Source organism: Diospyros lotus, chromosome 8 (genome assembly GCF_014633365.1).
Source record: "Diospyros lotus cultivar Yz01 chromosome 8, ASM1463336v1, whole genome shotgun sequence".
Taxonomy (NCBI): Eukaryota; Viridiplantae; Streptophyta; class Magnoliopsida; order Ericales; family Ebenaceae; genus Diospyros; species Diospyros lotus.
The window spans coordinates 2,712,615-2,731,194 of record NC_068345.1 but is presented as its reverse complement, the minus strand read 5'-3'; the positions used below and the strand labels follow the sequence as shown (position 1 = coordinate 2,731,194).

The window sequence follows — 18,580 nt, the reverse complement described above, 5'->3', positions numbered from 1 at the left end:
AAATAAAGTTATTGGAGGGTCGAGAGACCAAGAGACGTTAGCCAAGTGACCTCACCCATGATCCGGGTCAAATAATTGAGATCAAGTTACTTAATCTGAGAGCTTCTCTCAGAGCCTTTGAGAGATCTTTTAAAAAATTTATGTATCCCTTGTCTACTATTATTTGAAAGATTCTTATGGTTATTTAGATCAAGAAGTCTTTCTCCTAACTATGCAAGAGACCTTTCTAGGGGATTACAAATCCGAAGAGACTTTATCTTTAAATACTATTCACGTGAGATCATGAAAGACAAAAGAAATCATACATTTGAGATGTTCATCTACAAATCTAAAAGACAGTCCAAGATGCATGCAGGAGATTGTGGTTCTTCTTCTACCTACCGGTCTCATTTCCCTCTATAAATAGAAAACTCATTTTTTAGTAAAAATACGCTTACAACTCTGTTCAACTTATAATTCTATTTACTTTTTACATTCTACACTTTATGCATAAAACTAACTTAAACATTAGAGGGTCCATGCCAAAGACCCGCACCCTTAACTAGTTTCTTTCTTTGTAGGTCTCCCGAAAACTACCCTTGAGACACTCTCTTACTGTAAATAAATTTATTGTTATATCTTGACACAAATAATATAAATATATGATATTTCTCTAGCCATAGTTGTCATTATAATTTTCTCTAAAATTAAAGAAATGAGAGAATTAGATGAGGGAGAATTTGAAAAATAAAAATGTTATTTGAATGTTCACTTGTAATATTTTTTGTGATATTTTTGTATTAATATATTATATTTATGTCACATTTATATAAATATATAACAAATTAATACAAATGTCATAGAAAATGTTACAATGGGTGGCCAAATAATATTTTAGTTTGAAAAAATTAAGTCAATTATTTATTAAACATTATTGTCAATATTTGTTGATGTTGCCCAAAAAAATACTCAAGATAGGTGAATTAGATTTTTAAAAATTAATTAATAATTTTTAACTTTTTAAAAAATTCTTAAATTTATAATTTTAATATGTAGTGACTCCATTATGATTAATAATAATAAAATCACATAACCACAAGAAATAAGAAAAATTTATAGAGATTCGCTCTAAAGATCCTAATTCTCTCTCTCAAGACTTAACTTGAGCCTCTCAAGACTTATCGTGAGATTCCACTAGGGAGAATCAATACTAACTTTTTATTGGAGATAGAACCAACATACAATCCTTTTTTAAGTAAGAATCACTAACATACTACTAGCAAATATAATACCCTCACATAATAAGTGAGTAAAAATAACAAACTTACAACCAAGGACAATTACAAACAAGTCACTAACGGTTGAAAATTTCATCAGCCAACACTCTTCCAGCACTTTGAACCTTCTCACTCTTGTTTGAATATTCTATCAAGTTTGTTCTACTTTGAGCTTCCCTACTTACCTTATATATATACATCTTCCAAACATACTAATCATTAAAGAAATAGTTAATATGAAATTTAAAATTCAAAAAATGTTTAGACTTTCTCAAATAATAAAAAAATATGTCTCACATTTAATTCAAAATAAATTTACTTTTTGCATGAAAAATCAAGATTTGAAAATTCAAATATAAGTTTTGAGACATAAATGATTAAAATAAAAAAAAATATGTTTAAAACTAATCTCCTTTAATCTAAAATAAATTTACTTTTTGCATGAATAAGATAAAATATGTCTAAAAATAATTCTCTTTTAATTCAAAATTTGAAAATTCAAATATAACCTTTTGAAATATAAATTATTAAAATAAGAAAACATGTCTAAAAATAATTCTCTTTTAATTCAAAATAAATTTACTTTTTACTTGAGTAAGAGAAAATATGTCTCAAAATAATTCTTCTTTAATTCAAAATAAATTTACTTTATGCATGAATAAGAAATGCATTTATCAATATATGAAAATTTAAACATAAACTTATGAGACATAAATGATCAAAATAAGAAACATATCTAAAAACAATCCATCTTTAATTAAAAATAAATTTACTCTTTATACCCACTTTTTATTCAAAATAAATTTACATTTTGTATGAATAAAAAATATTTTTATATTATAAAAGTATTCTTATTATCATCAAAATTATATTTATTTACCCTTGAGTTTAACAGTTGTTATATTGGGAACTTACACATTCCCTAACAATTTTTGCCATCAATGATTTCGAGTCAAATATTGAATGAGATGAATCAAATAATATCTCTAAATTTAATTAGATCCGAAAATGTGGGGCAAGTAATACGGAGGCTGTCAATACCAATTCAAGTGAAGTCAATATCGGTAGCCTAACTAGGCTTTAATTCCACTTGACTATCATTATTCTTGGATGACCGTTTCTATGTATCTCCCGATGTTCATGTCATCGATTATACCAGAAGAGGTAAATCACAGGTTAAGCTTTGGCCCTTGCATAGAATGAGAATCAAACTTATAACCCACGAATTGACATCGACATATTACTCATCTGACTACTCAATCTATGCCATGGAGGCTCGACTCTCATTGTTCTTGCTTTTACCTTACAACATTCTATTTCTTCAATCATCAAATGCACATTTCATCACTTACTCGTTTTTAAGGAAAATCAAATGCCTAATTTAAAGGCATTAGTCATCACGAAAGCCTAGTCACTGAGCTAACAGACACCTATTTAGGGTTGCAATTAAATCAAACTAAATCAAGTTTTTATGAGGTTAGGCTTGACTCTATGAGTTAGTTACAAGACTTGAGTCTCGGCTCTTAACCTCAAGCTTGAACACGAGAGCCTCCTGGCTAGCTTGAGCTTTGCCTTGACAAGCTTCTAACAAGCTGAGCATTGGCTCGAGCTCGAACTCCTCATAATTATTTTTTAAAGACATGATAAATTGATATGTAAATAATTAATAACAATTTCAAATTATAATAAATATAATATTGTTGACCATGCAAACAAGAAAATAAAATTATTTATCTAGTTATTTTTAAAAAACTTGTTTACTAGTCTCTAATCAAGTTTATTAATTTTTATAAAACTCTAATCGAACATGTTCACGAATTTTAAAAATCCGACCTTTACTGATCCTAAATTCAATTCATTTACACATCAAACATCAAACATCAAAGTTCAACTTAAATTTAAATCGTTTATCTTAACAAACGAATTCCAAAAAGAAAAAGATTTTGTCAAGTAGAACATCAAGTCACTCGCAAATAGCTTGGTTCAATTTGCCACCTTACACCTCTGTCCAAGTTAAAACAGATTTATTGATGATAATTTTTGGGGTCACCAAGTCCATTAGGCTTTTTCTTAAGCTTTACTTAGGACAAAATTAGTAATAAAATATAGTGAAAATTTTCCCTTTTTTTAGTATAAGAAAGGACGGAAAGTAATGGAAAAAGCTACGAGAATACATAAAATAAAATTTGTTAAATAGAAAATGACAATTGTACACTCATAATAGATATACATAAAATATTTATATTTAATTTTTTATATAAATATTGAGATTGTTTTTGTTCGCGCACAACAACAAAACTTTTAATCCCGTTCGAGGACAATAAAAATAAAAATTGTGATTACATCTATATTTATTTTATTGTATTATTAATATGTCTAGCAAACAATATGAATTACTTATTTAATTCATCATCTCAATTACATACTATTTATTAGTGTTCCTTACTTAAGCGTCAAAGACTAAATCGAAGATTCGACTTGTAATATCTCGTATCGAGTAATAAGAAGGATTAAAATAACTTATTTTGATGGGTCTATACAAACTTCTCAAGGGGTCACCCATCCTTGAGTTTTTTCAATTCAAGCATCAGAGAATTTTTTGTTTACATTCAGCTCAAAAAATATTAAGTTAATGTTCTTTCATTTTTTATTTATTCTCGATATATACTACCATTTTCTAGACTCTTGAGAAATTACACGACCTCACCCCTTCTTACAGGCATTTCCATCAAAACAAATTTCGATGATCGATTTCAATTATTGTCAAAAACAAATAGTAGTCTATTGTTAAATTAAAAGAAAAAAAGCTGGATGTGAACATTAAATAATTTAAAATTAAAAATATAATTAACATTTATTAAGATAACGTTTGTTAAAATGAATAAAATAAGATTAAAATATTTTTCAGAGTAAGTTATAGAATACTTGAGCATTAGAGACTAAATCAGATATCTAACCCCATCTCTTCTTACTGATATTTTTGTCCAGACAAATTTCGATAATCGATTTTAATTATTATTTTAAATGAATAAAATAATATTAAAATATATTTTTCGAATCAAGATATGAAATACTTAAACATTAGAGACTAAATCAGAGATCCAATCTCAATCTCATCTTCTTACTGATATTTTTTGTCTGGCTAAATTTTGATGATCGAGTTCAATCATTGTTTTATAAGTGTTTTTTCACTTGGATGAATCTGCGGAAAGCAGAGTTTCCCTCCCAGAAGTGGTTCGTTTCTTCCCAATTCAACTGGACCCTCTGATTAGATGGCTTTAATTGTAGAAGGACACCTTCTCTTAAGATCTCTCAGATCCATTGCTTTGTTGCCGGTATATGAAACTGATGTTTAGTTCTTAAACTATTCCCATCGAGTGCGACTGTTGATGTTGCCACTTACCCTTCGCAATCACCGACAGGAAGTTTCAATCCCAAATCAATTGTTAACGTTTGTTAATGCTTAATTTGTGGTACCATCGAAAGCAACGTTAATTGTAAGTAGAAGCACCTAATTAGTGTCCCATAGGTCAAAATAAAGAACATGTTTAATGCCTTTCAGAGTAGTTTATATGATAATTTCCATTTCTTATTGTCAGCATGAGATCAGGGATTTGAATTTTCTAACGTTGTTTAATACGACACTTCTCTGTTATTTCTTGTGTATCAAACAATTAAAGGAAAACGCTTAATATCTTGTTAAAAATATTACTTTTAATATAATCATCAGCTTAAACTTATCAACTTTAAGATAAATTAATCATGCATCATTTGAACTTAAAAGCTTTTGATGTGGACACCCATTGAATTTTATATTTTGGCGGATTAATTTTTAAATTTTCTGAAATTAGTCACGATATATTCTAAACCCTAAACTCTTAATTACTAATAATATTAAGTAAATTGATCATATACCCCTTAAATTTTAAGTTTTTTTGGCCTAAACACCCTCTAAACTTGAAAGGGTGTCCGGGACAAAATCTCAAAATTTAAAGGGTATACAATCAATTTATTTAGGCTCAGTTTGTTTGCATAAAAGTGTTTTTTTTAGGGAAAACAGTTTTCAAAGAAAATAATTTTCATAATAGATTTTTTTTGAATTTTTTTTTCTATGATATGACAAAAGACATAAATATATGAAAGTCTAAAATTCATATAGTTAACCCCATGTAGTGGGATAAAGGCTGGATATATTGTTATTTTTTCTATTATTTGTCTATAATCTAAAAATTTTATTAGAAAATTATTTCTAATGTTGACATTTGCTGTGACTAAACAAAAAGAGAGACAGAATCAAAGAAAGAGCTAGATGAAGAGAGAAAGATTAAAGAGAGAGTGTTGGAGAAAAAGCCAAACAACAACGACAACACATACGCAAAAGGTGACATAGATGGTGATGCAAACGATGAGCTAAAGTAGGTGTATGGCAATGTTGAATTAGAATTTTGAAAAACAATTCCAATTCCAATAGGAAGTCATTTTTTCCAAATTACCCATCTTTAAAAGGTTGGTTTTATTTGGAAGTATTTTAAATTATCTTGTATGTTTTTCTCCTTCTAAACATTGGAAAGTAAGAAAAATGTTTTCTTGTAAAATATTCTCTCTTAAATAAATAGAATTTTAATATCGTTAGAAATTGAATCTTAATATCGTTAGAAACTGAGGACTGTCATATTTAATCTTTAAAAGTTTAAAGATTGATTGAAAGAATTTTAAAATTTAAGAGGTGCTCGAGTTAAAAATTCAAAATTTATGAATATATAATTAATTTACCTTAAATTTTATGGTATTAAATTAGGAGTACTTGTGAATTTGTGGAGACACTAAAATCGATCCAAATCAAAATAAATGAGTTATGAAAGGTAAAATTGTCCTAAGTTTTTTATTCAACCTTGTAAAAATATAAAAATGTTCAAACTTCTCCTTTTTATAGCTTTAAGGAGGAGAATTTCTAATTTTTCTTTTATAGTTTGGATTTTCCAATGAATTTGCAATATATATTTTTGTTGGTATTTATAATTATTTAAAAAATACCTTTTAATATGACCATAAAAATCTTAAATCTATACCTACTATGATTATACTCAATTTCTAGACTCATCTAATTCTCTCTTGTTATTGAATTAATTCTAACTCCAAACTATCCTTAACTAAAAAACGCCATAAATGAAACCATCTAAATAACAAATAATAACTCTTAAACTCACAAAATCTTCAAAATAATAAATTCAATTTACACCAACCATTAGCTACCACATCAAATGCTCATAAATTCACAAGTCAGAGCGGTAGTATAGATAGTTAATTAAAAATGTTTAGAAATTTGTGATATTGAGATCATGAGTTCAATTATGTCTCCATATAAGATTATATAATCATTTGTTTTTATTTTAAAGACTAAACTATTTACGATGAACTTGTTCATATATTTAAGTCGTGATCAAGACGAACTGTAAATTTTAAAGAAAATAGAATAGTATGACTCAAAAATCATATGTGATGATGACTCTTTGAGTTTTTCACATTAAAAAAAATTACCCACTATGGTCAAGGGCATATCTAACATTGTTCAGTGTTGCTTGCATGATAACGTGGGGCGCACACGCACATAATTACACAACCCACACGTTGTGTTGGGTCCATTTCTTCTATGCCCATCTATCCTTTTCTTGCACCCTTCAGTGCATCCTCTCCCCGGCCAATGATGAAACCAAACTGGGCATTCCTTTAGGTGTAGGGTTTATTATGGGGCAAAAAATCCCTTTTCATGACATTTAGATAACTTTGTTAAGATGGTCATTTTATTTTAATTAATTTGTTAAATATTTAAATAATTGAATCTTATAAATTTAATAAAATCTCAAGAATAGGCGAAAGACGATATATTTGTATTTATCATTAAATAAAATTTTATATAATTTGATTTGACATTGAACGACGATCATGAATAAGAATCTCAGATCAATACTAATATTGGACCGTAAAATTTTCTTCTCACTACTAGTTAGACAGACAATCATTCAATGGGACAAATATGCAACACATAAGGTGTAAAAAAAATCATAATTCAAAATTATTATTTAAAATAATAGAGAGAGAGGAGATAATAGAAAATAAAATATTTATTTAACAACTCTCCCATTATATGTTAAGGGGGTGTTTGTTAATCAATATATGAGCTAGAAAAATCAAGATATGAGATGCATTCCGGACTTCTATAATTTTCAACATGTTTGTTAAGCTTATTTAATCATTCTTGGAAAAATCATTAATGATTTCTTATCTTGATATTTCAAGATATGCTTATCTCTCCCCCCCTTAGGATAAATATATTTTGATCTTTATAGATAAGAAAAAAATGACATTTGTGTTCTTTAGTGCATTTTAAAAAATTTAACAAATAACTTGATAAAAATCTTGTAATACTTCTCAACTTTATCTTGACCATTTCATATTTTGATCTGAAAACGATTTTGGATTTATCTTGATATTCCTTTATCTTGCTTATTTTAACAAACGCTGCCTAATTAAATAATGACTTAACTCTCTCTTAAGCCATAAGTAAGTTTTAAAAAATTGATTCACAAATTCTAATAATAATTAGTAAATCGATTCACACATTCTAATAATAATTAGTTAGACAACTATCAATAATAGACGTCGCGTACGTTTCTTATAAAATAATTGATCATATTATTAATTTATTTTTAATAAAATAAAATTATTAATTATTAATAATAATTCACACAAAAATATTTTCAACATAATCTACCCGAGCAATTGGGTCACGCCACTTCATAACAAAAAATGTGAAATAATTGTTAAAATCAACGTCAATTTTGAGTTCCAGTGGTTCTTAATCGACAGGCCGTTGGCATGGATTAGGAGCTCTAATCATCCCCTTTTCTCGCGATCTTCGTTGAAGTGCGGATTATCAGAAGTCATCACTTTCCTTGAAAGGACAATTTACACGTCCCTTTCATTCGGTGCTGTAATTCCGGAAGGGGTTTTTAGTAATTTAACAATCGAGAAAAGTTGCTGGGGCTGTATCTCATCTCATCTCATCTCATGCAGCGGATAACTTTATCTTTACGTCCTGATCTCCTCCCGTGTAACCCACGATATTATAAAGCGAGCGCGAGTATTTTATTACTTTAAATTTTTCCATGATATTTACAAATTACAGCTCTGCTGACGTGGAAAAGGAATTTCAGACACAGGTTGTGTGGGTATTCCAACAACTTAGAGGGGCAGTTTGGGAAACATTAGAAAGTGCATGCAGGTGGAAGCTCTTTGTCAAAGGGGTGGCACGTGGGTTACCTCGGAAAAGCTACAAGTCAAACTCCCAATTCAAATTCAAATTCATTTTCGTTTATTTATAATGTTTAAATATTTTTAATTAATAATATATAATTATTTGAATATTTAAAATAATATATAATTATTATATTTTATTTAAAAATAAAATACACTAAACGGGACACTCGTTAATATAACTTAATTTTTAATTATAATAAGTGATGTAACCTATTGGGAATTTTTGATAGGATTTGTGTGTAATTTGTCATAAAATTTAAAGCGCACTCTAATAAATAATTAAGAAGTCAAAATAAACATATAATTAATTCCTCTAAAAATAACATAAAATCAGTAAATTAATTTTTAAATAATGTTCACTTATATTCCGGCGTAGGAAAGAGCCGTTCGTCTTGAAGACAGCCGAACAGACATTCAAGGCTTCGACGGCTTTAGTGAATTTTAATATTTAATAATAAATTTTAATATTTAAAATTTAATAATTTATATCAATAACACAAGTTATTACATTATTAGTCACCTTCTAGAGTCTGTTAACTTATTAAGTTACTTTATTTTATTAATTTAAAATATTTTAAAATTTTAAAATAAAGTATAATAGGAATATATATACACGTGTATGTATAGAGTAATACAATAGGTGGATTAGTAGAGGGGGAGAGAGAGAGAGAGAGCGGAGGAGGGCAGAGTCGTCATTTCGGTATGGGCGAGATCTCACTTTTTGGGTGGTGCCTGTGAAAGGATTGAACACAGTAAGAAATTGAATTGAACACACACACAGTGATCTCTAGAGAGAGAGAGAGAGAGAGAGAGAATCATCTGGATTTTCTGCAAGTACATTTCTCTTTTCGCTGCCGGTTCGAGCCATTCGGGGGTTTGGAGAGGAGAGCAGAGCGATGGAGAGAACCACTCCGGTGAGGAAGCCTCACACATCCACCGCAGATCTTCTCACATGGTCCGAAACGCCTCCGGCCACCGCCTCCGCCGCCCGCTCCTCCGCACCCCGTTCACACCAGGTTTTCCATCTCATGGAGCTTTGATTTCGCCTTTTTTTTCTCCTCGGAAAATGTTTACAGTATATTGACTTGAGGTTTCGGTGGGATTTTACTTCGATTTCATTCTTCTTCTTGTTTCCCTTTGCGGTTTTTGCGGATAAATGTCTCAGCCATCGGATGGGGTCAGCAGAGTGGTCTTCGGAGGCCAGGTTACCGATGAGGAATTTGAGAGTTTAAACAAAAGGTGAGAGATCGTTCCAAGCTGATGAGATGAAAAACTAAAACAATTCGTTTGGAAGATGTGTGTGTGTGTGTGTGTATATATATATATTTATGCCTGCTCCTAATTTTTCTTAAAATTCATGAGTCAATGAATGCCTTCTTCGGTAAAGTTTCTTTGGAAAATTTGTCTATTTGTTTTGTTTGCTGGTTTTGGGCTCTTATGTGTTTTGTCTGCACGCCCTCAAGGTTTTCACAATGTTCACTTTTGGTTTTCCTATTTATCTTTATAGTACATTTTCTTCAGTTCGGAGATTTTGCACTTTTTCAGTGATCTCGCTCTCTGTATCTGGTGCCGGCCTAAAATTTCTGATCTATGGGGTTGGGTTTGGATGCCCAGATCTTCTGTTTGCCCCTCCGTATGTGGTATAATGTGGTTTCTTTCCTACGAGTTCACTTGATGGGAAGTGAAATACTTTCTTTAGTATAGATGTCTTGGTTGGTTGGTTCTACATCAAAATTGGTAGTATTTTATGTTCCTTAAGTCCTAGTTTTTTTCTAGATCGACCCATTGAGGGGATTGGAGAACGTATTTTTGTAATCCAATTTACTTGTCTAACTTAATTTGTCTTGGATATCCAGGGTGACGGATGAACCTTCCCATTGGCAGGGTTTGGTCTATGTCCCCCTTATGATTCATAAACGTGAACTCATAATTAGAGTTAGTGACTCAAGTCAAGAGTAATGGTTTTAGTTATTATGAGAAAGGCAGGGGCGGAGCATGACATGTCATCATGGGGGCCAAAGAGCTCATTTATAAATACAACTATATTCATTCATACGTTTTTAGCATAGTCTCAACCAAAATACAGTGCTTAAGGTAAAAACAAAAAACAGAAAATGTTTGTGCTTGTTATTTGTACGAAACTATTACACTTACTCTTTCTTTAGTGTTAGATATTGGGGGTCATTCTTACAAAAACTATAAATAAATTCTAAATGCCACGTGAAAATCCATGGTAAGAAAAAATTTTGACAGATAGGGGGCACGACGAACCCCCCCCCCCCCCCCCCCCCGGTGGGGCCCATCCCAACACCATCCACCATTGGACAAGGGGGCGTTGCACTTTCTGATGGGCAAAACTATTCACTTTACAGTATATTGAGTGAAATCAAACGATTTATTTCATATTCTGATTTTCAGGGTAGATTTTTTGATGGATATCTAAGTTATTTTTTGTTCTCTTTTTCCTAACACACTTAAAGTTCTTTTAAAAAAAAAATTTCCCATGGGTAAGACAAAAAACAGGACAAACTGTCAAATTTTTGGGTTGCTCTTGAGGTTTTGAAGAAGAATGATCATTATTTAGCCATGTCTGGACATTAAGCTTTCTAATTATCTGAAAACTATTTTACATAACCTAATCTTCTTAATCCATCCAAACTGAAAGTGAGTAACTTCTAAAGTTTTCATATTTTTCATTTAATTTTGTGGTGGTATCTGGTCTCCCTAATAGTTCAGGTGGCACAATCAAACCTTCTGATATGTCCATCTACTGCTTTTGTATGGCCATTTATACACAAAAGTATGAGGTGGAGATGTAATAGTTCAGGTGGCACATTCTTCTTCTGCAAATTTATTCTCTTTCTTCTTCATTCTTCTCAATTTTATTGGTGTTCTACATCACAAGAGTTGAGGTACTCAAAGTGAACCATCATCATCATAAAGCAAATAAGAGTAATGTATACTACATTTGGAATCATCATAATAGGAGATAGGATATGTTACCTTATACAGGTCATAATAAGCGTAGGGATAACTGTTCTAACCATACCTCTCAGATGGACTACAAGTGAAAGTTTGGCCCTTTTTTGCCTAGTATACCATCCTCATATGCTAAGTCACAATTACGGTGTTTCTAACAATAGGGGTTTTGGAAACTTGATTACTAGTTGTTCACCATTAACTTTCATTACGAGGAACAATAGAAAATAAATAAGAAGGTAGTAGAAGAAAACGAATTTCAGATTATTAACCACTAAGAATCTAACCATGAGGTAACTAGAGGAATTGTTATAGCAGTTAAGGAAATCCAAAGGATGCTCGGAAAGAAGCCTACCAAGAAATTAAAGAATCTCATGATGTTTTTCTGAAGGAATTCCTAAACCACCTTCCCTGTTTGCCTGTTCCTCATCATTCTGTAGATGGTGTCTCATGAGTAATCCTTCCTACTTTGCCTCATTATATAAGGGACTTGTTGAACATTTTGAGTTTTATAAAGCAATCAACAAACTATGGGCTAGTTCACAATGTTTAAATGTTGAGGATATTATTACATATAAATATCATTCTGCTTCTCTCACTGAACTTCTTGTTGGTCCCTTCTATTATTCTTAACAAACTCCAGTCCTATTACAATTACTTTTCTGTTATGCACTCAAATATAAAATTGGCATTGATGACAGCACGAATTCCAGTGATGTGGATCTAGAGCAGTCAGTAGGGTGGCAACAAAAAGCCATCCAACCAATTTCTTTATAATTGGATCATTGAGCAGTAAGGACCACCAGACTGAGGGCGAGTTTTTTCTCCATCAGGGGAGAATGATAGGACATTGTTGATTTTAATTTAGCTAATTTTGGTTTAATTTATCATAGATTATTTTGGTTTTAGAGTTATATTTTGTTTGGATTTTAGATTCTTACATTATTCTTTGGTTAGGTTTTTATCTTCTATCATGGTTTCATTAATTATGTTTCAGTTAGGATTAGATTTCCGCCTATATGCAGGTGTACAAATGCATTCTTAAAGTCACTCCCTAATTGCTCTCTCTCTCTCTCTCTCACACACAGAGAGAGAGAGAGAGAGAGAGAGAGAGCTTTTGCTTCTCCTTTTCTTCTTCAATCTTTCTTTATTTTCACGCTATTTTGCGTCAAGACAATAGGTAGATGGTTTGACACTAAAGGAGTTTACATTTATGTTTGGCTGTGTTTAGAAGATCTGGCTGTTTCTTTTCTGTGTATCAAGATATGATAAAATCTGTAAGGTAAAAATTGAATTGCTTAAGAAATTCAGACCATGTGATTTGTCGTATGTTCAGATGAAATTTTCCCTAGGGATTTTGTATTTCTAGTTTCATTCATCAAGTAGTAATTGATCAATTGAGTCCTTTTCGTTTGTATGGGTTGCTGCTGAAACAGTTAGCTTTACAACATTCCAGGAAACCTTGTTCAGAGTATAAACTAAAGGAGATCACTGGTAGCTCCATTTTTGTAGCTGAAGCAGGAAATGATACACTAGAATCTGATAGTGCTACTCTAAGTAACAAAACTGGATTACGTATGTACCAGGTATGGAAAAAATTTTCACTGTTGGAAATTTACACATTATGGAATCTCAGTCGTCAATTTAGTATATGAACCATGTAGTACATCATAATTCACTATTTATATTTCTAATGGTTGCCTGTGATCAGCAAGCTGTTGCTGGAATCAGCCATATCTCTTTTGGTGAAGAAGAAACTGTTTCTCCCAAGAAACCTATCACACTGCCTGAGGTGGCAAAACAGCGTGAATTGAGTGGGAATCTTTTAAGCGAGTCTGAGGCAAGGTTGAAGAAGCAACTCTCGGATGCAAAATGTAAGGAGCTTAGTGGCCACAATATCTTTGCTCCCCCTCCTGAAATTCAACCTCGACCATTGGCTGCTCAAGCATTGGCATTAAGAGAAAGCATTGAAATTGGAGAACCTGCACAGCGTAATGTGCACACATCTGTCAAAGTTTCTAATGTAAGTGAATTGTGCAGGTGCACAAATGCACACTTTCTTATTTTTTTTGGTTACAGGATATTTAGTCCTTCAGCCAATTACTCCCTCGAGTCTGGAGACAGGGTTTGGTAGGGGCCATCATTCCACCAAGTGAAAGTAAACCTTGTGGACTGATGGCTGGCCATGAGGAGTGTGGGAAGGTTTAAACCTTCAGCCTCATGCTTAGCATGGGGTGTTGGTCACCACTTGGGACACCATTGGTGGTTAAATGCACATTTTTCTTCTGTCCATTTGTTATAGGTGGCAGTAATTCTGAGGTTCACCATGGGAAAATTACAAACACCCAGTGAGAAATGACCAAAAGAAGGTGATGAAAATAGAGGAAAACAAAAGAATAATTTGAGGAGTAGGAAAGAAAGAAAAGAGTTAGAGAAGAGGAAGATGTTATAATCCAAAGGAGGAGAAAAGAGGAGATTCATAACTAATATTTTGTGTATTAATCAATCTTATAAAAACTAAAAAAAATCTTTAGATAGTGAGTTGTTTATAACTCACATGAACCTGCTAAAATTATGAATTCAATTATGACAGGAGTAGGAAAGAAAGAAAGGAATTAGGGAAGAGGAAGATGTTATAATCCAAAGGAGGAGAAAAGAGGATATTCATAACTAATATTTTGTGTATTAATCAATCTTATAAAAACTAAAAAAATGTTTAGATAGTGAGTTGTTTCTAACCCCTGAAGTTCTTAAATAAATAAAATTCTAAAATAATTTGAAATCTTCTTCTGCATCATTTCAGCAAGCTAGTGTTTATAGACTGGAGATACATAGTAACTGATGCCAAACATGGATTGACCTGATTCACTTTAATTTTAAAGTAATATACTTGTATGCTTATGTCTGAGTGTGTAGTTTGATTGGCCATATTTACGTCACAACAATCAATCTTTACTAGGCATGCTGCTACCATTGTATTAGTAGGGATTAAAGATCATGATCTCTTTTGCAGCATATACTTCTTTTATATGCTTGTTTTTTTTTTATTTATTTTTCTCCCCATGTTTTATCTGACACAACTTTAACTTTTTAACTAATTCATAGCCTGCTGGAGGTCAGAGCAGTGTCGTGTTTAGTGAAGAACCTGTGACCAAGACAGCAAAGAAGATTCATAACCAGAAATTTGCAGAGCTGACTGGGAATGATATTTTCAAGGGGGATGCTCCTCCAACATCTGCTGAGAAACCTTTGAGTTCAGCAAAGCTTCGGGAAATGAGTGGCAGTGATATTTTTGCTGACGGGAAGGTGGAGGCTCGAGACTACTTTGGTGGAGTTCGTAAGCCTCCTGGTGGCGGCAGCAGCATTGCATTGGTGTAACCTGTTAGGTCTAACTCAATGACTTCGCATATTATACCTCTCCATCTGGTTTTATCTTATTTAGGAGAATAGTTCTCCTACCATTTGACCTTGTGGGTTTTGTTGTTGTAGGTTTTAACATGTCAACCGGAGCTATGGACTCTCGGCTAATTGGTTTGTATGTCCATAAATCTGTCTTTTCTGGGGGTTTGTCTTACCTATTGGGCTCATTTTATATTATGTTGCTTGGGAAGCTCATTAAGTGTTACCTGTTGCACATTTGAACTAGACATAATGATAAATTGTTCTGTGATTTGCAATCTAGTGGCATCATATATTTCATTCGAATCTTCAAGAGACTAACACACACTGGGTAATCAGCCAATTGATTAGATCCTTGGCTTGTTTCAACTTGCATTGTTAAGCTCCATCATTTGATGGAATATCATGGAGATATGCTTGAATGCTGGACAGAGAGCTTATTGATAACATCCTAGGAAAAATATATTTAATAATAATTGTGTCTGGGATGTGGTTTATATATTATTGAAAATGCATACGACCATAATTTAGGTGGTGTTCTCGTTATGTTTTAGTTTTGAATTTTGAGTTTTGAATTCATTTTGAGTTTTGTGTTTTGAGTGTCTATTTTGAGATTTTTGAAAACGCATTTTTTTTTTGTTATTCTGAAAAATTATTTTTTAAAACAGAAAATTAGAAAACGTGTTTATTTTAAAATTTTGTAAAATACTATTTTATGATATTTTATTTAAAAAATTTCATTTAAAGTAATTTATATCAGTTATAATAAATTATAAATTCAAAAAAAAAAAGAAATAAAAAATCAAATTTACTATTCAAAGAAGAAGTAAAATGAAAATTAGGCATCAAAATAAATTTAGTATTAAAATGAAAAATGAATACAGAGAATATGAGGAGCAGAAGGAAGATGAAGATCGGTGAAGGGAGCTGCGATTCGAATGACAGCAGTGGTTGGGGTGGTCGGTCGACGGCAGTAAGCGACGGCTAAGGTTGTCGAGCGATGGCGGTGGGCGGTGGCGAGCGCGATGGTTGGTCGTTCGACAGTCGAACAGAGAGGAGACAGTGATGTTAGACGCGATGCAATGGGAGCGACGGTGGGCGATCGACTGAGCTCGTACGGTTGGTGGCGGGCATAGTCGACGGCGGTGGTAGCAGTGGTAGTGGCGGATGCGGTTGATGACGATGGCAGAGGCGGTGTTGTGTTTTCGCTTTTGCGATTTTGAGTGTTTTGGAGAGAACTCGAAGAAGAGAGGAAAGAGAGAGAAGAGATGGGGTCTACCAGCGACGGAGATGGCGGCTTTCGACGATGGTGGGTGAGGTCGATGGAGATGGCAGCGTGCAGTGTTTGGTCGAGGCTTGAGAGAGAGAGAGAGACGAGATGCGAGATTGGAGGTTGGGGGTGAGGCGCTGTGTGCGATTGTGCGTTTTCCGTGTTTTGATTTTTTGTTTGTGTTTTCACAGAAAATGCCCAAAACAACAAAATGTTGTTTTAGGTTTTCTTTACAAATTTTTTCTTTATTTTCGAAATTGTGTTTTTAAAAACAGAAAAGAGAACATGTTTTCAATGTTTTAAAAAACTGAAAATTTAAAACGGGTTAAAAACGGCAAAGAGAATAGGCCCTTATCTTTTCTTTTCTTTTTGGGTAACATTGCCTCTATTTGAAAAGATAAATAACGGCTAACCCTTGAATTGACACGTGGTCAGCCACCTCTAGTAGTTTTTTTTTTTTTTTTTTTTTTTAATACAAAGGAGGCGTGGACGGGGAGAAGCTATTTTTAAGAATTTAACAATCATTTCCTCGTCTACTGATGCTTGGGTAAATAAAGGTGAAGGTAAGGTTAAGAATGGTTATTGTTAGTTTGAAAGAAGATAAATATATTTTAAAATTGAGTTAACATGTGTAGTACAATGCATTAAAATATTTAAATTATCCCTTCACCCTCTGTTGAACCTTGTCGATCGACTTCAACCCCTCATAGTTGCTATCGACGTCAGTCCCCCACAATCGCCCTCGTAGTTGCAGTCATCGTCTTTGCCATGGTCTTTCTTTTTCTCCCGTAGCGATCGTTCATTTGATCGGTTCGTCTTCTCTGATTGACAAACTCCTGCAATTGAAGCAGAAAGACGGTTGGAGGCACCGCAAATCCGACTGTCAGTCTTTTTTTTGTCAGTTGACCTCTTGCTTTGGCTTCTCAGTCGGTGGTGCTTTTTACATCCTCTCATTTTTTGCAACTTCATTGCTGCTAGCAGCCTTGGTTGCCAGTAGTTGTCCACCGACTACACTTAATAGGAAGCTTTGCCTCCATTGGCCACTCAGCATGCTCGTTGCAAGCCGTACCTTCATGCTCACTGCAAGTTGCAAGCTAGAGGCTTCTTGTAGTCGCCATCAGAGAAGAAGAGCAACGATGGTGGAGACGGCCGGTCATGGCGAAGAAAAAGGATGACGGCAGAGACAGCTGGTCATGGTGAAGAAGAAGGACCATGGCAGAGATGAACGATCAGAGGCATCTTCGATCTTCTCTATCAACCGATCTCTTGCACACGTGTGAGGGGTAATTTAAACATTTCGACGAGTGAGCGTGTTACACATTCTAACTGAATTGTGTGATTGATTCTAAAATGCATAATTTAAGTACAATGATAAAAATATGTATTTGACCTAAATTTTAGAAAATAAATACATTTTTTCTCCCCATTGTAAGAAAATCATATTCAATGATTTTGCAACATAAAGACGCACAAAAAGAAACACATAGTTTAAATTTCCCCTTCTTCTAAATGATGTTAACAAACAAAAGGGAAAAGTAAATTATGTACACACGCAAACTCCATATAATATATAAACCGCATACCAAAAATAAGTGTGGTTAGGCGTGGGGTTACCTAACATCCCAAACACAATTGTTGCTAATGCTAGGAATATATGTATCACCAACAATTAATATTTTCTACCAACATTATATTTCATCTCCACTTGATGATGTGGGAAATGATATACTCTCTCATCCAATCACGTAACTCCAATTAAGGTGCTTATAGTAACAGTAGATGAGTGTAAACACATCTGACCTTAAAATAACCATTTTCTCTCTTTGGTTTTGGCCTTAGCGCTGGCGATTCTTCTCACCTCCCACTATATATATATATATATATATATATTTGACTCAAATTCGGAATCCAGGTTGCTAGTTTGCAAGTTCGAGACCAACCCCATGGGTTGGTCCATGGTTGAGGTTCAACATTAATGGTTCAATCTTTGAAGTTGTCGATGGTGGTGGCCGACTTTTTATTTTCTATTTATTTAATAATTACATAGATAAGGACAAAGTGATACTTAGAACAATTTCAACGAGAGTTGCCATTCGAGGTGTCATCTGCGTAATTGTCAAAATGGCATCCCGAAATACAAAATGTCCATTCCAACGGGAGTGACATATGAAGTTGCAAAATGATAAATTCCCTCCCCTTATACCATTTTTACAACTCCTAGAGAGAGAAAAATAGAGATTGCATTTGCTAATCAAAAATCCAACGACTATATTTTGTATTATATATATATATATACATGAAATAGTGGAGGGGAGACAGAGCAAGAGAGAACGAAAGACAGAAAGCGAGGGCGAGCAGT

At 32.9% G+C, this 18,580-nt stretch overlaps 2 protein-coding genes across 2 annotated transcripts in view; both read left to right on the top strand.

The window, feature by feature from the left end:
* The window catches only part of LOC127808159 (uncharacterized), a 25,660-nt gene extending 10,403 nt beyond the window's left edge, over positions 1-15,257 (top strand). The window contains exons 2-7 of the mRNA XM_052346568.1: positions 9,388-9,589; positions 9,739-9,812; positions 13,009-13,138; positions 13,264-13,575; positions 14,658-14,938; positions 15,042-15,257. Coding sequence (XP_052202528.1) covers positions 9,470-9,589; positions 9,739-9,812; positions 13,009-13,138; positions 13,264-13,575; positions 14,658-14,930 — 909 coding nt within the window. The 5' untranslated portion in view covers positions 9,388-9,469 and the 3' untranslated portion in view covers positions 14,931-14,938; positions 15,042-15,257. The remainder of the gene's footprint in view (positions 1-9,387; positions 9,590-9,738; positions 9,813-13,008; positions 13,139-13,263; positions 13,576-14,657; positions 14,939-15,041) is intronic.
* LOC127808158 (uncharacterized) overlaps positions 1-15,257 on the top strand; it is a 25,585-nt gene extending 10,328 nt beyond the window's left edge. Inside the window, exon 6 of the mRNA XM_052346567.1 lies at positions 15,042-15,257. The gene's annotated coding sequence lies outside the window, so the exon portion shown is untranslated. The remainder of the gene's footprint in view (positions 1-15,041) is intronic.
* Positions 15,258-18,580: the final 3,323 nt, after the last annotated feature.